General features: G+C 37.6%; 1 protein-coding gene across 1 annotated transcript in view; it reads left to right on the plus strand.

Annotated features, from left to right (window-relative positions):
• PLCB1 (phospholipase C beta 1) overlaps positions 1–24,175 on the plus strand; it is a 400,603-nt gene that overhangs the window by 269,494 nt on the left and 106,934 nt on the right. Inside the window, exon 10 of the mRNA XM_049649824.1 lies at positions 19,434–19,580. Coding sequence (XP_049505781.1) covers positions 19,434–19,580 — 147 coding nt within the window. The remainder of the gene's footprint in view (positions 1–19,433; positions 19,581–24,175) is intronic.

The following is a 24,175-nucleotide window of genomic DNA, read 5'->3' on the forward strand; positions in this document are numbered from 1 at the left end:
AGGGAGACACAGAATCTGAAACAGGCTCCAGGCTCTGAGCTGTCAGCACAGAGCCCGATGCAGGGCTCGAACCCACAGACCGCGAGATCATGACCTGAGCTGAAGCTGGATGCGTAACCGACTGAGCCACCCAGGCGCCCCTGTTCTCCATATTTAACAGTCTCTTATGTTTTGTCCCCCCTTCTGTTTTTATATTACTTTTGCTTCCCTTATGTTCAGCTGTTCTGTGTCTAAAAGTCCTCAAATGAGTTAAGTCATATGATATTTGTCTTTCTCTGGCTGACTAATTACACTTAGCATAATACCCTCCAGTTCCATCCACGTAGTTGCAAATGGCAAGATTTCATTCTTTTTGATTGCCAAGTAATACTCCATTGTGTGTGTGTGTGTGTGTGTGTGTGTGTGTGTGTATATCTCACATCTTCTTTATCCATTCATCATGGATTTCATTTCTTAGCCCAAAAACTCCTGTAAGAAAATGAACTTGAGAGTCCTTTTGTTTACTGCTTCAGCTCTATGTGAACAAAGACTAGAGAAAAGTGTTTTATTGTGTTAACTATTATTTCATTGTCAAAAGGATAATGATTTTGAAATCTTTATTTGTAGGACTAAGAAATTGTTGAGTTAGACCTCAGTTGGCTAATAACTAAGAGTTTTAATTATTTTTTTCCAAAGATGAAAATCAATTTTAACATTTGGTTTTGCTGTTCACAATATTGGATGTTTGACTAGGAGTTTTTCAGAAACTTTTTTTTTTTTTGCATCTTCTTTATTTATAAGGTAACTGCAAATAAAATCTAACAAAGTACAATTTAAGAAAGTATTGTTTAATTTCAATATGATGACTGGTACGGATCTGCAAGAAAATTAACTTTCATTCATTATGTGACTTTCAAAATGTACATTATTATTTTGTAAAAAGCAAACCAAAATTTTGAGGTTAAATTACTTACCTGAGATCTCGTACCAAGATGCTCTTCTAGAGAGCAGAGTTTTTAACTTCCAGTCAACGAGTTAATACATTTTGATTAATAAACATGTAAGAAAATAAGTACTATATTAGTAGGATATAATTATTACAATTACTAATTATTACTATATTATGATAGTACATTGTAATATGCTTATATTACTAAGTATACTTAACATAAATATGGTAGAATAAGATAGAAAATCAGTGTATTACATTATAATTTTTTCTGCTACTTTTGTTTTGATTGGTTCCTCAAATATGCACAAGCATTAGTTAAATTGACCTACAGATTCAATTCCAATTATCTGAAAAAAGCACTTCCATATTGCTTATATTTGTTATAAAATGCTAAGAATAAGATGCATCCACAATATACATAAATAATAATATAAATAAATTTTCTGCTATTGAGAAACTATTTTTAAGTAGGTGTTAAACAAGTAAACTTTACACAAAGTTGACATATGCTAATGTTTAGTTTTTATATGCACTTCACGTAATTTTTACATAGAAGGTAATCTAAAATTAAATGAAAAATTTCCAATATGGCCAAAAGCCCAAATGCTTAAACCGTACGTTAGATAACTAAACATAGATGTGTGAAATGAAACTCCAGAAGGGATGATGGACTTTGACGCTTTGTGGGCCTGCTGTCATTGGCATGTGGGCCACATTTCCATGCTGGAATTTCTGTTTCTGCAGATGTATATACTGGTTATAAATAATCACAGGGTCTCTGTGCAGTGTAAGGCCAAATGTACACATATTTGGGTTCCACAAAGAAAAAGTTTAAATCTTGTTGCAGAAAATACTGTTCTCAAGGGAGTTCAATTTATTTTTACTATTGAAAATCACACTTTGAAGAATGCCATGGCCCCAGATCAAGGAATGTTTCTTCCTAACCATGTTGTTTGCACTGGAACAAAATGCTTAATGCTAACCCATGCTTAACACAGAAATACATAATGACCCCTGCCTCTTCCAAACCGAAGGGTCCTGAATGTCAGTTGGAAGACTAATGTCTCCCAGAGTTTTTCTTTTCTTTTCTTTTCTTTTTTTTTAATCACTTACACTCTGTAGAAGGAAGGCATTGAGTAAAATTAGCATGAAAAAGAATAAAATGATGCCTTAGGTAACAGACTGAAGATTAGATTTAACTGTTCTGTCTGTAAAAGAAGGCAAAAATTCATTAAAAAAAAACCAAACCCAGAGAAAATGGTTGAGTTTTTTCATATTTTTATCCTTCTGTGAAGAGCAGGTGTTCATGAGTATGTGTTAAGCAATTGAATTAATATATCAGGTTATAATATTACCAGATGTTTCTAACTACATTCCTTTTTATCAGCAGCTCTTCCTCTTAAATTTTTATAAGGTGTGCTGTACAAAAGCTTCCCTGCTTTGTTGCAATTAAGTCATCAAAATGAAGCTATATAATCTCTTTTAGTAGTTGATCAGTACTCACTGAGTTAATAGTTTAATAGTTAAAATGAACTCAAAATAATAGCAAATGGATTTGGCTTTAGGCAAAGCAAATAGAAGTTCAGGTATAGTGAGCATTTTTGCCTTAAATAGACCTATGTTGATGATTACATCAGTAGAAATAACTATTGTGTATACACACACACACACACACGCACACACACAAATATATATGTATCCATTAGACTCTCCTAAAATTGAACCATATTATATCATTATTGTCAATAGCAAGAAGCACCCAGAATGTGCTAGAAGTAGTACTGGACTTGGGAGTCTTGCAACCATAGTATTACGTGGAACTCCTTCAGTGGAAAAATGACAGAAAGTTAACTCAAATTGAAGCCCAGAAAGAAATTTATTGTTGCATATGAACAAAAAGTCAAGCTGTGTTTCGTGTTGATCTCAGCTTATCAATAACCAATATTGTGGTAGGACCAGCACTTGTGGTTCTTATTATGATTTCAAGATGCCCGTAAGCAACAACCATCAGGTAATTTGGGAAAAAAATAGATGTTTATTACTTATAAGACCTGAAAATCACACAATGCATTTGGGGCCACACAGGGAGATCACTTATAGAGAAAGCACACTCACAAGTCTGGGTTCTGTTTTTCTAGGGGTTGAGGGTGGGTGTCTGGGGTTTCATGGGCTCACTCTTTACTGGTGAATTTAAAACATAAGATCAGGAAAAGACAAGTGGTCTAAATGGCCAGTTATTGAAATCAAGCAAACTTTCTAAATCAAAGGAGTGTCAGTGTGGGGAGGTGACCTGGCTCCCTATCTAGCCATGTGGCTGTCAATTGGTTTATTCATGATAGCTGTCTTTGAAGTGGGTGTCTTTTTGAAATGGATGCCTAAGCCATCAAAGCTTAAGTCAGGCACTTGCACTACAAAAAATAAAAGTAAATAACAACAACAACGCTATCAGGACTCACACACTACAAGGTGTTAATGACTTCAAGCATGACTACATCAAAGGGCTCCAATGATGTCATAAAGAATTGTCTTTCTTCCTCTCCAATCATTTTCTCTCTACTGGCTGTAATATACCAGCGTGGGCACACTCTCCTAAAGTAACAAGAAGGCCACCAGTAGCTCCTATACTGAAGTTACTTTTACTCATATTTCCAACAAAATTACCAGAAACCAGAGCCTGTCTTAAGTCACCCAAGGCCACTGCTGAACTAGGATCATCATGGCCTGGAGAATAGAGTGCAGTAATTAAACAGACTTAGGTCACATGACTCTCCTTAGAGCCAATGAGGGGTCCACTACCCATACCACATGGTTTGTTTGGACTGACAGTAGGAGTGAGGTTGTTCCCTGAAATTCAGTCCTGGTGTGCTTCCCCGAAGAAGGAACAAAAATTCCCTGACCGGGCAGATAAACACAGCAGATCCCCCTAAAACTGGGTCAGAAATCAACAAATCATCATCACTGTTTACCTCACCTTAGGAAACCATTTAACCTCTTTGACTTATCCCACCCTCTAGTTTTCTCATTTTTTGAAAAAAAATCCCTGAGAAATTACTGGGAGAATTAAGTAAATTATTTGTGATAGGAGGGTTGCATGTATTAACTGTTGGCCACAAAACCTTTGCTGACTTGAACTATGAAAAGTGGTAATTGGTATTTATAACAAATTATTTCAAACCATTTTTTAATCTGGAAGTGCGATTCACAGCATTGGGCAGCGGCATTCCTGAATGTTGCTGTCTCTTGGCTAACAGGCTTATTTCACTTATTTCAAATAATAATAAATTAGAATCTTTGAAGATGAAAACTGAAAAAATATGGCAAGTCCTATCTGTGCACAAATGTTCATTTCTGACTCAATCATTCTTTCATAAATATTTTTATTAAAATAAAATTACAGTTAAAAATGTGAAGATTTACACTGGAATCTTACCATTTACTTCATAACTTAATTTTCCTGGTAATTTGTTTTTAATGTTTGTTTATTTTTGACAGAGAGAGAAATAGAGTGTGAGCAGAGGAGGGACAGAGATAGAGACACAAAATCTGAAGCAGGCTTCAGACTCTGAGCTGTCAGCACAGAGCCCGACGTGGGACTCTAACTCATGAACCATGAGATCATGACTTGAGCCAAAGTCAGATGCTTAACTGACTGAGCCACCCAGGAGCCCCTTCCTGGTAGATTTTTAAAAAACAATTGTTTTCCCAGCACCATTTCACTTTAGTCTAGGTAGAAGTCATTAAAAAATAATGACTATTTTTATTCATGTCTACTGTCTATCCTTGAAAGATCAAACATGCCGTAATTAAAGGGAAAGGCTGGCATAGTGTTAATTGTTAAACCAGTTAACCTCAGGCAAATGACTTGACTTGCTGAAGCTTCAGAATTCTCATCTGTGAAGTGGGATGATACCAAGCTAGCAGAACTAGGTGCTCTTCCCATTCCCCTGACACTCATGGTTCCAACAAGTCAGCAGTCCCACTACAACTCTCCAGAACTTTCCCACAGCCCAGCTACAGTCAGCCTACAAGGGTTGAGACTTCATGGTCCCAAGAGTGGTTTTCATTCAGGAAGTAGTACCTTATCCCCCTTGCCCCTTATGCAGGATGATTTTGATGCTTGTTCTCCCAGAGTTCCCCAGTGGGATTGGACCCTAGTTGCCTACAACTGTAACTTGGTTGATAATGTTCCCTTTACTAGGTCGCCTTTCCTTCCTTCCCTTTTCATTTCTCCACTCCTCTACTGTTATCTCCTGGGGTTGCCTCCCAAATAAGTTACTTGCACTGAAATCCTTGTCTCAAAGCCTACTTGTAGAAGGCTAACTAAGATAAGCACTTTTCATAAATTGCCCTCAGAGTCAGAAGTGAAAAGTGGACAAGATTAGAGTAGCTGAGCATTGAAAGAAAAAAAAATGGGAGGAGGCAGTGCCCACGGCCTGTTCCTTCCAACCTGTCATAGGACTGTTTATTGTTACCATTCATGAAGGTCTGGCTGGCGGCCTCAAATCCTGGGCTTTCCTGTCTATGAGGGACCTAGCTACTTAGCCCAAACTCTCAGACCAAAGACAAGGCAGCTAAGGAAGGACAATATTGAGACTAGGACCACATTTCCTGTGCCCCAATGCAGTGTCCTCCCTAGCACTTCCGGCTCTCACTTGGGGCCCACCACCAGGATTTGCTGAGAAAGGAGATACAGGTCAACTGTTTAGAAGTTAGCAGTTGGCATCCACAAAGGTCGTTTTCAAACTTGTCCTTGACATAACCTACTTTATTTGTGTTTGTTTCTTCCAACAAAGTTTCACAAGGAAGGCCAATGTGTAGGGAAACCTTTCAAAGCACTATTTTGGTTGAAGAAAGGGGGAGTCTGGAATAGAGCTGGTGGTGGCCTCGCCTCCACCTCATTCTCTGCAGGCGCTTCTGTCAAAACCCCAGGAGATTCAGGATGGATGCTCGGTTTAAAAACCACTCATCTGGAGGAAATATTGACAGGTTTAAAGATCTGCCTCACAATTAAGACAGCATCTATTTAAATATTTCTATATAGATTACCTGTTGAGCAATCCAAACAATAAAAGAATTGGAATGAATGTACACAGTCAACTCAAACAATATAGAGTCTCTTCCTCAAAGACAAAGGCAGATGAAAACTGGGTGACGTGTTCAGTTCTTTTCATGGCTTAATTAAGTTACTACTGTGAGAAAGCGGCTGAAAAGCCACTCTAGTATTTTATTGATTAAGATCCCATTTAAACTCCACCTATTGACTTTCTAGCCCTCTGTGGAAGGTCACAGAAGAATGACATTATCAACTGTGTGTTCAAACTCCTCTTAACTTTGTGTTTCCTATGTTCATAGACTTCTCTGTATTTCAGTCTGGCTCAAATGAAAAAAAAAATTGTTTCAATATTGCCATTATGAGTCCATTGTTCATTAGTTGACTTGGTAACATACTTCCCTTTCCCTTCCTTGATTGCATTTCCTCCTTTCCCAGGAGTCTGAGGCCTGAGGAGAGGCCAATGCCTGGCCTAGGAGTCCTGGGTTTTTCCCTCCTCCAGGCATTCTTTCAGTGACCTCCATGTCTGCTGAAAAGCATGGCAGTAGCCAGAAAGTCACAGCCATGTCCATTTGTAGCTGAAGTAGCCTTTATTGGGAAAAAAACCAGTCAGGAAAAAAATAAGTTGTAAAAGACTAAGTCAAATGCCAGTTCCAAGGTGTGGGGAAATGAGTTGGGTAGCCTAATCCACTCTAGAATGCTGAGTTTTCTTAAAACCTCTTTCCCTCAGCCAGCTATCTCTTCCCAAGGTGCTTTGTAGTTTCATGTGAGAGCTGAAGGGACAAAGCAGATAGTGGCTACTTTCCTGAAAGTAGCATTAACATTGCTAACTATGATACCTCCCCCTTCTCAGCAGAAGTCAGGTGGGACTATGGCTCAGTTAAAAAGAATGCCTTAGTAGGTAACACTGCTGGAGAAAAGCCACTAAGTCATAGGCATTTGGCCCCCAACATCTGCGTTACCCGTAGTCTAGTATTGTTAATAGTTGGTTTTGTACGAAATAAGTGGGAAAGAAACAGTTCAAATGCAGAGAGAATCAACTCCATGGAAAACAAACTGTGTCTACAAGGAACCCAGATGATATGAGATGTGGACTGTTTACCCTAACACTTACCAGCTAAAAAATGTGCCATGGCAATAGGTGAAATAATGTCAGGAAGCAGAGAATGATCTATAACTTCGTTAATTCGTTATAGACATTCTAGAAATTCTGTCTTAACTCTGAACCACTGTGGTCTCTAGGAGTCCAGAGTGAAAGCAAAACAGAGTAGAGATAAGATTATTTTAAGATGAAGGCTTAACTGAGGATGTTTGACAAAATCAACCTTCTCACCTAACACTCTACCTTACATGTAGAAAATAAGCCAAAGATGTTTCTTATTAATGTTGCTATTTGTCTTTGTTTGGGTTCCCCCCAGGAGCCAACTCTGGGAGAATTCAAGTACAAAGAGTTTGAGAGGTGATACAAAAGAAAGTGAGAACAAGGAAGGGAAGGCAGATAGTAAGGTTGTGAAACCAAGCAAGTTATCCATGCGTGTAATTGGGACTCAGTCCGGGGGTGAATTCTAGAAGCCAATGTAGAACACACACCTGAGTTTCCCAAGCATTGTCACTGCAGATGCTGTTAGGAAATATTAATCCTCAGGCACTTCCGGCCCGCATCACATAAAGCCACCAGACAAAGAGTTGCACATGGAAGTCCAGCCCAACCATATTTCCTGGGGCACCAACACAGGCTGCTACAATGTCATTACAGACAAAAACCATATTCACCATGATCACAATAGTATAGAAAGAATTCTCCATCCAACTCTGCAACTATAACAGGAATCTCCAGCACGTCAAAGGAGAAATCCTCCAAGGTACCTGATGGTCACTGAACTATTTTCTTTATTCTAACACATACTTGGTGTAATTGCATGGACACTTTAATCTGACAAACACGTATTATCCATGTGGCTTAAGAACTCCAAAGAAGTGGAACAAACTCAAGATAAAGTCTTTGCTCTTAAGGAGACTATAATTTGAAGGGGAAATGATATATACAAATAACTATAATACAAGATAGAATGTAATACACCTCCATTCATTCACCCAGTATCTATTGAGTGGCCTTTGTGTGCCAGGGAAGCTTGGAGGGAAGGGGAAGTTTTTTTTTTATTGAGGTTCTTGGGAGTGTTGGGAATTGCTCTAAGAAGGGAAGGCTTTTGAAGAGGAAAGTGACATTCAAGCTGTATTTCAGGAATGCTGAGACATATAAGGCACTAAGAGATAACATCTAAGTAGCTCAGAAAGCATTAGTGAGCACATATTCTAGGCCTGCCTTTACACTAGAAACTGGAAGAGACATAAATGAAGGGAAGGTTGTGATCTTTGCACTTAGAAAGCCAATGTTGCACCTGACCAAGGAACATGACATTCTAGTTAAGAATCTAGAACATTTTTGCCTCCTTTACCTTCTGGTCAGGAGCCACTGTAAAGGGTCTTTTCTGATAAAGCAAGATGACAGTACACTAATAAAAGGCAACAAACTGTTCGCAACCCTCTGAGAACCTCTAACCTTTAACCATTAACCTTTTACATAAATCTAGTGTAAAGACTCCAAGCCTGTGTTTGGAAGATCAAGTTCTAGGATAAAGAAGATACATATACAATTGACCCTTGAAAAACATGGGTTTGAGCTGTGTGGGTCCACTTATACATGGATTTTTTAATGAATAAATACAATACAGTTCTGCAAAAAAAAAAAAAATAGGAAACAAAAAACAAAGAAAAACAACAACAGCAACAAGAAAAACACCACATAAAACAAAACAAAAAAAGAGATCAAGATTCTAATATGGATTCTTTCCTTACTTAGCCACGTCCATTTAAAAGGACTATTAAATCTCACTGGGTTAGAGCTTGTTATCTATCGTGTCAAATAATAAAACTTCGTCCTACCTACCAAACAGAACAGTGAGGAGTAAATAAACTCGCAGATGTGAGAACATGTTGGTAAAGGGAAAGTGTTAAATCAAAGTTAGGTGTCATCATTAAGAACTTTCACACAAACCATATCAACAAGTTCAACTGAGTGCAGGGGAGACGGCAGGGACACAGAATCCCTGACAGCTGGCTGAGAGGTTAATCGGCAAAGGCTTTGAGAGGAGCAGGTAGCCATTTAATGACACTATCACACAATAATGTGATTAAAGTAATAGAACAGATACGCAATCAAGATGAATAAGAATCTGTAACACTGACTCCAGGATTGGAAAATAAACAGATAAAATCAAGAAACCAGCAAAGTTCATTATACTTTTACAAAAGCACAGTTAGTTGACATTTGTAATCGGAAAGTTTGTGCCCAAGCAAGGGTGCTTGAAAAGGGGACATTTAATAGATTATTTCTGAAAGCAGACAAATAGATTTTGGTGAGCCATGGACTATGAAAGCCATCTGCACTTACTTTCCCTGAGCTGGTCTAGCAGAACTCACACAAGGGTCACAGCACCAGGAATAAACATGAACCAAGGAAATAGCTTTTCTGTGCTGTGCTTGGACTTAGGAGGTGTTAAGCCATTGGGCCAGTAGCATTCCAACATTCTCTGATATCATTACGTTACAAGTGGGGATTGAATGATGATGAATGGATTCTCAACCACCTAATCCCATGGACATCTGAACATTTGAGTGCCAGAGCCTGCCTAATTGGCATTTGGCTCCACAGAATGAGGCTGGTGTCCATGCTAGCTGGCAGACACATGGTCCAGTTTGCCCGTCTCAACTGTGTGATGACTTTGTGTGGATTTATAGGCCATCTGTCTTCCAAGGCTGCATTCGTAGAAATCTCTGTTCTTGTGAGCTTTAAAAGATTTTACCTGCATGTGTTTGGCTATTTTTTTTTAAGCCAACTAACCTGTTTTTTGCTGTTTGTTTGTTTTTTGGGTTTTTGTTTTTTGTTTTTTTGCAAAACCCACAAAACAATGTCACATCTTCTGTTTAGCATTTCTCTGGTCCTCATGTTGGTATAACAGGTTTCTCGTTGTATTTTATTTTTCGTGCTAAAAGTCAGACTCATGGGTTGGAGAATAAAAATGTTAGAGGATGCCTTTAAATCACATGCAGAGATTAGAATGTAAATTAAGTCTGGAAAAGAATTTTAGTCCTTGATAGACAAATCCGAATCAAAGAGCTAATCCTCACGCCTCTGCCAGATGGGTCACTTGTGCTGGCTGAGCCCAGCTTCTTTCACAGATTAAAGTAACACGTTTTAGAGAGATAAGTAAATCAGGGGGAAAAATTGCTCCTTGGTCACATTCAGGGCTATTTTTAGGACTAATCCAGAGTGCCCAGATTAAAGCCAACTGCCATGGATGCAAGTCCCTCTCCTTTTCATCATCTGTGTCCCTTATCCAGCCCAGTGCTAGGAACGTTATGTGGACAAACATCATCAGTCGCACACACCACCATCTGTCCCTCTCCATTGCCCCACTCATGCTTTGTACCCCTGTGACCTCAGGCAAGCCACTTAACTTCTCTAAGCTTCAGTTTGTTCAACTAAAAATGGGATAGGATTTTTCTCATAGGATTTTAGTGCCTGGCACATGGTCAGTGCTCAAGTAAGGGTAACACTTCCTTCAATGATGATGATGAGGATGATGATGGCGATTATCATTGTTATTATTTACCTTCTCCCGGATTATGTATGGTATTCAACAGCAGGATAGCATAGTAGTTAAGAGCACGGAACACAAAGCCTGATTACCTGGGTTCCAATCCCATTTTATCCACTTGTAAACTGTGTTACTTTGGGCAAGCTACTTGCCTTGGGTTTCTCATCCACATAAGGGGCATAAATGTATTACCCATTCCATGGAGTTATCATGAGGATGAAATGAGTTAATATTTGCACATACTAAACAGTACAGAAAAGTTCATTAAATGACATACTGGAAATAGATAAATCTCAAGAAGCTCTTCAAAGAGCTTCTCTGTCTTCCTTTCCTATCCTGCTTGCACTTTTACAATACATTTCCTTTCAAGTCAGAATCCATTATTTAAAAAAAAATACTGTGTTTGTAAGTACAGCCAGTTAACGGCATAATGTTTTTCTTTAGCATTTTGCTGCTCCAGCTTACATCTGCTTTTAGGACTACCTCAGGAGCAGTTCCATGCCAGTGCTTTGATGCCATGATTGGGTCATTTCCAAGGTCACCATCCTGGTAAAAAACACATACGAATAGAAAAGAACCTGACAGCGGGACTTTCAAGGCACCTTGGTAATGTGCCATGAATTCTAGAGATCAGCTTCTGAGCATGCCTTGCTGTACTTTTCTCCTCTGGTCATGCAGCTCCTGTAAAGTATCATGAGAAAGTGTGGTGCTGAGGACTCACCACCAACCTCAGCAGTTTCAGGGCACAGGGGAACATCAGCTTGTGGTAACTGACCTTATCGATAGTCACTTTCATAAGCTTATAGGTAGAATATGAGGGCTTATGGATTTATTTCAGATATACTTCTTGTGAATTTAAAAAGAAATTCTACCAGGGCTGAACAAAGAGGCTAAGAGGCCCTGTATTGAACAGGGCAGGTGATTTGTCATTGCAATGTAATGACGAATCAAGTCTTCTATTGTTTAAGAATTGATCTGCCCTATTCTGAATTATCATAGTCCCCCCTTTGTGGTCTATTTTGATGGCTTTAGACATTTAATGCCATCTAATTAGTGTTTCTGCCAGGGGCTAGGCAGAGGGACAGGGTAAAAATAAAACTTTTCTGCTGTTTCTCGCCACTGGGGAACACCAGGGCTTGGAACTTTAAGGACATCTCCTGGGAAAGGAGCCACAACCTTTTCTCTTCAGGACACACTTGTCTGGAACTTCCCCTAGACTTGGGATAAGGAAGTCTTAGTGGAGGAGTGCCCTCATAACCAAGAAGAAAAAACATCCTTTCCTCTACCACCCCTCCCTTCCCTGAGGCAAAATTAGAATGCTTTGTTCCTACTGTATTGGAGAAGAGTGAGAGGACTTGGAAAGGAAGAGAGGAAATATCTCCTCTGAATACTCCCAACTACACCTGAATTGAATATGTAATTTATCTCAGCTGCCCTAGAATTTAGTTCTAGAAGTCTCCTTAAATTTTTTTTAGATTTAATCAGAAAATTTCTCAGGCAGTGCTTTGAACTCAAATTATAATTTTACATGAGAGACTTGGAAAAAAGAATTACATGACATCAAATTAAATCTGGATGTATTTTCTTCTGATTGAATTAAGTCATGAGGAACACATCCCATGACCACCATAAGGGGAGTTGGACAATTCACTGGCACCCATAAAATCAAAGGCTGGCTTGTCTCCGTAATGACTGCCTTAGAAGCATGTAGACACTGGCACCTCCTTACACACATTAACATACCTGTTCCATACAAGCAGCCTTGTGAGGTTGGCAAGAGAAGCAAAGGGGACCAAGCACCTTTCTTCCTGATAAGTACCTGAGTGCTGAGACTGCTTCTGTGACTCTGATAACACTCTACCTGGGAAAAGATATAGCAAGAAACAGCCAACTGACAAATTACCCATCTAGCACCCTCTCTGGTGAGATATTGGTCATTGCTTACTCTTCACTAGAAAGATGTAAGTAAGAGAAAACCAGGGAGGCCTATGATAAGTCTCTGACCCGGCAAAGTAGGTCAATGACAGAAGACCTTCAGCTCCTCCCATCTGATTCGATTTCCCTAAAAATGCTAGGATCAAAGGGCAAAGCATGTGAAATCTGACTTTATAAATTTAACGGTCTGGTGTAATAGAAAAATCATGGGTGGACCCCTGGGTGACTCAGTTGGTTAAACGTCCAGCTCTTGATCTCAGCTCAGGTCGTGATCTAATGGTTTGTGAGATGGAGCCCTGGGTCGGGCCCTGTGCTGACAGCGTGGAGCCTGCTTGGGATTCTCTCTTTCCCTCTCTCTCTACCTGTCCCCTGCTCATGTGCATGCTCTCTCTGTCTCTCTCTGTCTCTTAAAATAAATAAACTTTAAAAAAAATAAAAGAAAACTCATGAAATATCAGGATAAATATGATGGTCTGAATATATTCAACTAAATTAAATTATCTTGAAACTACACTAAAATTAAAGGAGTTTTTTTTTTTTTTAAAGGTGTAATCTGGCAAAGGTGGAGACAATAGGCTAAGAGACAATAATTACATAATGTCAGCAGCTAGTTATATGCTTATTGCTATTACAGACTGGGGAAACCTATCATACATCTGCCATGTAAAAAGCTGGGGACTAATCTGCATTACTCCATGAAACCTTAAAAGTCTTAAAAATTGATAGTGTCAGGTTCCTCTGGAAGTAGGTTTTGGAGTACAGCCTAAAATAAGGTTGACTACTGTTTAAGGGATAGTCAGAACTCCTCCCTGGATAAAGACTAACGATTTACTCTCTGGAGACGAGGAAACAGAGGGTCTGAGGATGACACAGTCCCAGGTGAAGGCAGAGCTACAATTTTGAAAGCAAGGAGATAAAGTGATCATAAATGTACTGAGTGCTGAGTTCTCCAGCCTTCTTTCCGCATTTGCTCTGGAAGGCTGATATCCAGGCCTGTATTCTCCTGGCAAGTGATTAAATAGATCTTCTCTCAGGACTCTGATCTGCCCAGGATGAAAGTCCTAAAAGTATTGACATTAGCAGTCACTCCAAAGAGACAAAGACTGATCTCTCTGCAATGATATTTTATTTTCAAGTTTATAGTCAGTTATCCAGATGCATTCAAAAATCCAGTGAAACTTTGTAGTCTACCGTTTTGAAATATGAACAGAAAATTAAAAATTTCTAGACAAATGAAAAACTTTTTTTTCAAGTAGAAATAAGGAAAATGTAGCTTTGGAGAAAACAGTGAGAAGAAAACTTTAATTACACATGTGCTATTTATATCATTAGAAAGATAACAGAACATATTGCACTACAGAAAAAAGAACACAATGCTATTTTTTAAGAAATACCAGAGAACACAAACTGGCCCTTAGAAGGGCCCTTAGATTGAAAAGAAGGGCAGGAGAAACAAAACATTAAAAGAATATTGGAAATAAAGCTGAGGAAATCTCCCAGAAAGTAGAACAAAGAAATAAAATTAAAAATTTGAGAGAGGTTGTATTAAAATGCAAACTTTGACCAAATAATGTTCCAGAAAGAGAGAACAGAGGAAATTATCATAGAGATAGTTCATGAAATGCTTCAAAGGAGGCAGAAGGAGGCAGAGCAACAGTTGATGGCCATGGCATTTGTGCAACACCACATGACAGTTTCTTTGCAGCAAAGATATTGCTGAAGAATTATAAGACCTCTAAATGGCCACTGGGACCATCATTTTGTCATGCCACTCACCTCTTTTATTACTTTCAAGATCGTTTCTCCCCATTGAAGTCCAATCTTTTCTCTCTTGCATCACTGGTTTCCCTTTTCATTGAACACCTGAACTTCTGAACAAAATAGCCTCATAGAGCAGTGTTTTTCCTGTTCCTTAAGGGACTTCAATTTTTCCTACTTTGGTTCTGAATGGTTCAAATGCTACATATACTTACTATGATCTTTAGGTGTCATTATATGAGTGGCATATCCAATTGGAAACATACCAGTCTTCTAACAAGAAAATATGTAAAGGGCTTTATTTGTAGGCTTTGTAAGCTGGCCTTATCCTTCTGGACTTATCTTCTTGGTTTTATTCCAGAAAGTTGTAGCATTGCTTTTAGTTGTAGTTTGATGTTTCCTAATGTCATCCTAATATGGGACAGTTTGTTTTTGATTTAGCTAGTAATCATCCCTAATATATTAAATCACTGGAACTCAGAATTTATGGGAAGAAGAGACTTAAGAGCTTGTATAGTTTACCCATCCTGTGGTTGAGGAATTTGCCCCTTATCAGTTACTACTGGCAGAAATGGAAGCTAGATTTTTTTTGTGTTAATTTTTTTAATGTTTTCATTTATTTTTGAGAGAGACAGAGACAGAATGCGAGTGGGTTGGGGCAGAGAGAGAGGAAGGCACAGCATCTGAAGCAGGCTCCAGGCTCCGAGCTGTCAGCACAGAGCCTGACACGGGGCTTGAACTCACAATCTGTGAGATCATGACCTGAGCTGAAGTTGGACGCTCAACAGACTGAGCCACCCAGGTGCTCCTGGAAGCTAGATTTCTTATTCTGTTACTAATTTGTTTAGAAAAACAGTGTTTCCTAGCTTAATTCTCAAGGTTTTTTACTTTTCTATGCTCCTCAGTATACCAGGAAAAAAATGTAAGCAGTTTTGCAAAAGTAGTGCAAGGTTGATGGAGAAAGGACTGATACATTTAGGTCAATGGCAACAACAATTATCCAGCTATAGGTTATATGCAAAAAAGAAAAATCCTCTAAAAGTCTGTTTTCTGTCCCAAAGCTTTTACTAGTCAGAAGTATTTTTTAAGCTAATTCATTATGCCAAAAACATCTGCATTTTTCCCAGTGAATTGCTGATCCCTTAGCTGACACTTTACAACTTATAAACCTACTACTCCTTATCCTTACCATTTCATTGACTTTTCTTGACTTTGACATATGTCTGCTTAGTCATTTGGTGCATCAAAAGTCTTCCACATTTGCTCTTTATTAGCAAAGCAGAGCTTTGGGGTTGAAAAGTTGCTCCCAGGTGTCTGTTCACCTGCAGTCTGTAATCATATTCTGAACTGTCTTCCAAACTCTTTCATTGTTCTTATTCAAGGTTAGGTAAATTCCTTCACTGGGAACTTTTAAATTATTTAATATAATTAATTGTAAATAATCTTCACAAATACTGACTTACCCAACTCTGGGTTGTTGTTTTTTTTACTATTATTGATTTAAATCTAAGCTAAAAAATTATGTTAAAATCTTCAACTCCTGTAAAATTGTAAAGGTAGAGAAGATAACCCAAAGGTTATGTTTGCTTGACGTATAGAATATTAACCAGCTTTATATTCAGTTTAGCAATATTTTTATAGATTTTGTTTGGGGGTTTTATAGGTTTGTTGGGAGTTTTGTTTGGGTGATGTGCTAACACACACATGTGTGCATACATTGGTGTCTCACAGCCTTCTTTGAGATTCAAGTTTTGGCTTTCTCATTAATGAATTAAATGAAACTTGGACACATGTTCTTTGGCATATTGTAAAGTATAACTTGGCCTTAATTATAATATCCTCCTTTGGGAATAACAAATATATAGCTTATACATATAAGATTCTCTGTCCTGCACCTATGAAAGACATCAAAATTAATGAGAAGCATGGCTCAGAATTTTTCTCAACATATACCCAGAAGGCACTAGACACAATAAATGGGCATTGATGCTAAAGTTAAAATTAGTCATCCTCACCATATTGGTGTGTTTTGTTTTAATTGCTCCTTAAAGTTGCTGATCGGGCCAAAGGATATTTATTCCTGCAAGATAACAGACACAAACTGACAGCCTTAGAGTCACCAACACCATAAAAGTGGTTTGATTAGCCACACAACATTATATTGCTGTCATTTTCATGCCTTCAGAAGGAGCATACACTTGTGAGTTTTCCACACTCCACGGCTCCCTGGTGCACACATTATTCCATTGGTCACATTACTTTCCTTCCTGGGCCCCTAAAGACACTTGCCTTTACTCGTGTCCTCTGAGAAATAGCTGTAGTTAGAGACTGAGCTATATGAAATTCTCATTTGCATAGGTTAAAATTGCCAAAATTAGCAATTTCATATGATTTGACCTAATCAGATAAAAGAATCAAAATTATTCTATCCTTCATGATCTTCCAGTTTCAAATGAATTTATTTCCTATTTTGAATCACTAATAAGCAAAATAAAAAGACTGATTTAACGCCTACTGTGCACAAAGGATTGGGGTAGATGCCAGGGACGACAAAGATATCAAGGCACACCCTGCTTTGGAAGAGCTCATGCCTGATTTTCAAAGTGTGAATGATCTTATTTTCTATTAGATCATGAGCTCTATGAAAGCAGAGGCTGTGCTTCAGTTTTCTGTGTACTCATCAAGTAGGCAGATGTTCAATAAATCTTTGTTAAACAAAACGGTAACAAAGTGGAAGGTAATGAGAGAAGGAAGAAGGAAAGGAGAGAAGGAGGGAGGGAGAAATGGGCATTAGTTTGAGAAGATGCCAAGATGGACTTGTCACAGGGGAAAAAAAAGGAAGAATATGAAGAAATTAATTTTTTTAAAAAATATTTATTTCTAAATGAGTTCTAGACTCCAAAATATTTTTTTAAACTATCTATTGGAATAGCTTTGACTCTAAGTGGCATTGATTTTGGTTTGTTTCCAAAATGAAACCAGTCTGAAAGGATATATGCATTTCATCATAAATGAATTTTAAAACGAAGCTTCAAGAGCAGTAACCAAAATATTTTCATAAATGGTAGCATGATTGGAACAATTTATTTGTTAGTTGATGCTTATTTGATGGTACAAACTATGGCATCTATTAAAATTCACACAAACATACCAGTATGTTGACCTTTATGTCATTTCTAATGCATAAGACCTTCTTAACACTTTTTCCTTTTGTCATTATTTAACATATCAAAGTATATATTAGAGCTGGTTTTTATTAAGTTCATAGTGCAAAAAATTATTCCTATTTCAGTTTGTTTAGGAGATTTTTCTTTTCATAAAACTCAGCTTCACTCACCAACAACCAATAACCGAATTTACTTTTAAAATGTATTTATTCCTAGAAAATATTAAAGGCAGTTTCGCTATAATTTTTCCAGAATTGAGAAAAGTACTCATCAGTTACTTTGAGAAACCTATTGGATGTAAAAAGATTTACATTGTGGTCAGTAGTCAAAACTAGCTTTGTCACTTATGGATGGCACACAACATTTTATCATTCAAGAGTATTGTTCAAACCAATAAATATTAGAATTATTAGAGATCATGCTTGTACTTATGGGTTTGGATAGGGGTAAAGAGAAGGAAAAGCCATTGGTGAAAGAGTAAATTGCTAGAACTTGAAAAGAAAGCACACTGGGTTATGTGTACTAAAAAAAGACTTAAACATGGGTATAGCCTCTAAACCAACAGTTCTATTCCTGGGAATTCATCCTAAAGAAATAATTAAGAGTTTGTGCACAGATTTAACTATCAGAATATTCAGCACAAAGTTATTTATACTAGTGAAAAATTAGAAACAACTTTAACATCCAATGACAATGAAAGATTACTTAGCCATGCTATGGTTACATATCTTACATACATAAAATATAAATATTATAAATTACATGACAATGTTTCTAACATATTGTTCAGCTAAGACAAAGGTCACTAAATCTAATTAAGGTTAGTCTAATTACTAAATGATTGCACCTTCATAAAAGAATTACACACACACATACACACACAAACGTTTTTTTGTTTTCCTGGAGGGCATACACACCAGGATTTTAACAGCACCTAGTTCTGAAGAAAGAGTTAGACTCATTCAGAAAAATTTTACTTTTTATTTCTGCTCATCTCTTTTCCTAATTTTTTTTTCAGTGAGCATATGCCACTTTTATGTTAATACAAAACTCTTTCAGCAAGAAGAAAGAAATGCTACCCTCCAATGTTTACAAGCAGTGTCTCTACTACTCACAAATGTGCTGAGGTTTTTGAGGCTCTTATTGTTAAGGTTGAAGAAATAAACTGTGGTAATGATCAAAATAGTGAAGATGACCTCTCTGGGAATTCCATAAAGATTAATGTAATAAAGATAAAGAATTATCTCAATATTTAGCATCAGTCATCTCAGAAAGGTTACAACAAAAGCAAAATTCTAAATAAGATCCGAGTAAGCTAAAGTGGGAGTCATATTTCTTCCATTTGAAGTAAAGCCATTCTAAATAAGAAATTTAAAGACCTCCTTGTTTATGAGCATTTGAGTTTTTATTCCTAGGAAAGACTCATTTGTGGTCATCTATATTTTATGTTTCAGAGAAAAAAATCACCATTTGAAAACACTTCCACTTCATTTTAAATAATAAACCCATTCTTGAATAACTTTTTTGATTATAAAAGTAACATATACTCATAATAGGAAATTTGGAAATTCAACCCTAATTCTATTACCCAGAGAGAAGCGCTCATAACATTTTGATGTCCATTCATAAAGTTGATAATCATTTTTAATTTAAGAACAAAAGATTGGTGTTTAGGTATTTAAATCCTCTGAAAGTCAGTGAGACTCATGTAAGTACCTTTTTCTCTATTATCTGTGGCATTGGGAGATAATTGTAGTGCAATGACATAATACTTGATGACTGTTATCCATGTTAAAATGCAATTGTGCTTACTGTCTTCTACCTTGGATGCTACCAGAGTTTTCTGGAAAAAAAAAAAAAGTTAAAGCACCATGATACCAGCAACCCATAAAAAGAACACATTCACATTCTTCTTAACTCTTCATTTCCTCCAGGACAGATATCAGTGGATGGCTTTATGCGCTATCTGAGTGGAGAAGAAAATGGAGTCGTTTCGCCTGAGAAACTGGATTTGAATGAAGATATGTCTCAGCCCCTTTCTCACTATTTCATCAATTCCTCACACAACACCTACCTCACAGGTACGAATTCACAGTTCTTTGACAATGACTTTAGCCAATCTCACCAAATTTCATCAACCTCTACTTTCTGTTGATCAGAAGGGAAGGCGTGTTTTCTTTCATTTCCTGGATGTAAGATGCCTCTGAGAACTGACTTCCAGGACCAGAGGCTCTGCCTGTAAGAGGTATATCATTTCTTCACAACATATCTTTTCCTGTTTTTAAGTCTTCTAAAATGTATCCTGTCTAATATCTTTGGGCCAATGGAATTTTTGTGGATTTGACCTCCTTCTTTAGTGGACTTCAAACCATTGACAATACTACCTAGTTCTCTGGACTCTTTTCATATACAGCAAATTTCTTTTATTTAAAAAGATTTTTTAAGTGTATTTATTTTCAGAGTGAGAGAGAAACAGCGCAAATAGGGGAGGGGCAGAAAGGGAGAGAAAGTCCCAAGCAGGCTCTGGGCTGCCAGCACAGAGTCTGATATGGAGCCTGATTCCACGAAACTGGGAGATCATGACCTGAGACACCTAACCGACTGAGCCACCCATGGGCCCCAGAAAAATTTCTAAAGCATAAATAATTTACTTTCAAGGCAAATAGCTAATTTTGCTCAAGGTGCAATGGGGCTTTAGATGTAAACAAATTTACCCCTGAATGACAATCTATACTTCATTGTAAGTATTATAATAATGAAGGAAAAAACAAATGTGCTTCCAAATGTGATCCTAAATTGAGCATTGCCATATTTTTAGTAGATTATTAAACAGAAAAACATTAAAGATATATATATCACCTCAACTTAGTTTAAAATTAACATTTTTAATAAATACAGATTTTAATAAAGCTAAAAACGTTTGTATAATCAAAATACACTTCTTGAAGAATACTTTCCATATGGCAGATTTCTAAATACCAGCCTTGAAAAAACTTTGTAAAAAATCTACTGGTTACAAAAATAAAGGCTTTTCAGGGGTGCCTGGGTGGTTCAGTTGGTTAAGCATCTGACTTTGGCTCAGGTCATGATCTCACAGCTTGTGAGTTTGAGCCCCGCATGGGGGGATTCTGTGCTGACAGGTCAGAGCCTGGAGCCTGGTTTATCTCTGCCCCTCCCCTGATCGAGCTTTATCTCTCTCTCTGTCTGTCTCAAAAATAAACATTTAAAAAAATTTTTTAATTAAAAAAAAAGACTTTTTAAAAAGCCATATCACTATCTTACTTCAGACAGTCTTCACCCAAATTAATAGAAGATAGCCAGACCTTAAGACCCACAATGTACCTGAAATCTGGGGTCTCATTTGATACGTATAAGTTGTAGATGCCCACCATGCCTTGAGAGAGGTTTTGATGTGCCCATGGCTCATTGTCTAGGGGCATGCGGTTTGTGTTGCAGGGTAGACCAGTGATGCTATGAACATAATGACAGGGGCATTATTCATGGGTGTCCAAGAGAATTTTACAGGATTCAGTTATACAGCAAATAAGCAGCTCTTTCATCTAAACTGTTTAAGGAGATCCATCCATCCCAGTACAAATGTATGTTGTATTGGTATCAAATGCAACATTGGCCCGGTATCCCACACTTGGTGAAAAAATGGCTTAGAATAGAAATGACCCTTCTATAGAGAGAGCAAAGTAGCCTCCAGACAGCTAGAGTGGGCTGTTCCCAGGATTATTCCGTATACTCTGAGAGCATCTAATCAGAACCAGATAGTCTGAGTTCTAGCCTGTTGAACTGCAACTTGTATGTTCTTCATAAAAACTGGGTGGCTATCAGGCTACTCTCAGCCTGTTTTATTTCAACTGACATTATCTACTAGGAGAGATTCTTGCCAAAAAGTAATGAGATTCATGTTTGGCTCATCCTAAACTCTATTTTTGTCATTTCTTGCTGCATAACAAATCACTTCAAAATTCAGTGGCATAAAACGCCCACCATATTATTTTCATCCTCATTCTGTATGTCAAGAATGCAGATAGGGCACAGAGGAGATGGCTTGTCTCTCGTTCCTGGTGTCTTGAGCTCCAGCTGCCAAATAAATACCTGGGGGTAATGTGAACACATTGGGTGTTGGAACGGTCTGGGTGCTTCCCCACCATCGTGTCTGGAACTTGAGCTCGGTTAGGACTCCTGACCTAGTTGCCTATAAGAAGCCTCACCATGTAGGTTAGGCTTCCTCACAGCATGACCACCCCAGGGTAGGTGGACTTCTTACATGGCAGGTCATGGCTGCCAGAACAAGTGTCCCAAAGAACAAGGAGGAAGCTTAACTGCCTTATTGTACATCACCTCTGAAGTTCTGTGCTGTCACTTTCTTATTTGTTAAAACAGTCACAAACCTACACAGATTAAAAGGGAGAAAACATAGACCATAATCCTCCTTGGGAAGAGTGTCAAAATACTTTTAATTTGTTATCTTCTCAGGGGATTCTTAATCCTATTTGGTACCAGTGACCAATTTGTCATTCTGGTGAAGTTTATGGACCCTTGTAAGAGTAGTATTAAGTGCATAAAATAAAGTATATAGGATTAAAGAGATAATTTCCAATGAAATATTTTTATCAAATATTAAAAAACAAATTTGTGATAAAATAATATGTATTTCAATGAGCACAATTTAAAAATTAGTATAAATAATATGATGTGACTATTTGCAATAATGGAATAGGCTGTGAAAATACCTATAATTTCACAGTTCTGCTTGTACTGCTTGATTTGTGACCTGCATTTATAAGAGATTGTTAAATTTAACATAGAAGTTTAGATTAAAGATGTAATCTTGGTTTCTCATCCAAGTTTGAGGAGGTCAATAGAACCTCAAATTAAGAGTCTAGATCTTGGGACACCTGGGTGGCTCAGTCAGTTAAGCGTCTGACTTGATGGCAGCTCAGGTCATGATCTCAGGGTTTGTGAGATCGAGCCCTACATCGGGCTCTGCACTAACAGTGTGGAGTCTGTGAATTCTCTGTCTCCCTCTTTCTGTCCCTCCCCAGCTCACGTTCTCTCTCTCTCTCTTCTCTCTCTTTCAAAATAAATAATCATTTAAAACAAAAAAAGAGTCTAGATCTTTCACTTGATAGCATCCAAAAAAATATAACTGTAAATACTGACACATGATGGAATCTTGCATTTAAGACTACAAGATTCTTAAAAATATGTAAACATACATTCGGTTAAATTTTGGACATTATATGTGGTTTCATCTGCCTGGAAGTCACAGTATGCAATAATTTTACCAATAGTCCTTCTTATCTCCAAAAGTGCCTTTCAACTGATGTATTTACATCCATTAGTATCTATATTATTTGCCATATAATAAATGAGGCAATGGTAGCAAAATGATGGAATAGTAAGACTGATGAGATATAGTCTATATCCTTTTTACCTTCTCTCTGAGGACATTAATTTCTCTTTCTGCTTATCTTTATGGACTTATGGTTTTTAAATTTTATGTAGATTCACCAACCACAGCCATTGTTCTCTTTTTGATAGTCGAATTGTCTCAGCTTTGGTCAATGGAAACATTTCTTAGGCTGGTTTCTATATTCTCTTGACAAAACCCATTGATCTTTGAAAATGTCTTGCTTTCTGGCACATCAAGATCTTCCAGGCTTACTTTGTTCCTTTCTGCACTACACGTGGAAATCAGACTTTTCCCCTGAATGACCTCTGGTTCCTTTCAGTGGAAAAAAAATTGGGTAACAGCAATTTGAACCCTGCACTATGGAACATTGTCTCTGGACCATTTCAGTGAACAAAGTAAGAAAAGATACATTTGTTTATGAACTGTGCCAGTTGATATAAATATCTTCATTCCTATCTTCCAATTTATTTAAATTCCTGAGTCTATAACTGTGCTTCCTTTAGCAATCTTGTTACCTATGAAATTTATGTAATTAATTCACTTATTTTGCTAACAACAAAATAATAGCTCCAAGAAAATTGTTCAGTATCAATAGGAACTATAAAACTACAAAATAATGTTCAGTTTTTCTCTGTAATTCCTTTTTGTGGATGTTTTTAAACTGCATTTCACCAAGGATTTTGAGTCTACTGAATTTCTTCCAGAGTCACTCATTTGCCCTACCTCTGAATACCTTGGTAGGTACAGATGCGGTAGAGAATTTGGCTTCGTTGTGTCGGCTTGGTTTTTGAGTGTCAGCAATTAATGGTTGATAGTTATCAGAAGTTGAAGCTTTCAGCTACTAAGAGAGAGAAGGGTCCACTCTACTTTTTGATGAAGAAAGAATTCAGGGGCACCTGGATGGCTCAGTCAGTCAAGTGTCCCAACTTCGGCTCAGGTCATGATCTCATGAGTTTGAGCCCCGCATTGGGCTCTGTGCTGACAGCTCAGAGCCTGGAGGTGCTTCAGCTTCTGTGTCTCCCTCTCTCTCTGCTCCTCCCTTGCTCATGCCCTGTCTCTCTTTGTCTCTCAAAAATAAATAAACATTAAAAAATTAAAAAAAAAGAATTCAAAGAGCTGTCTCCAAATTGCAGTACAAAGGTCTCAGATCACCACCATCTGATATACAGGATTTCTGACCAAGTAAACCAGGTCTCTTGCCAATTATTTAATTTCCAAAGTACTATTAGAATTCCCATATTTTCGAAT

The sequence above is a fragment of the Panthera uncia genome (genome assembly GCF_023721935.1).
Source record: "Panthera uncia isolate 11264 chromosome A3 unlocalized genomic scaffold, Puncia_PCG_1.0 HiC_scaffold_11, whole genome shotgun sequence".
NCBI classification, from domain to species: Eukaryota; Metazoa; Chordata; class Mammalia; order Carnivora; family Felidae; genus Panthera; species Panthera uncia.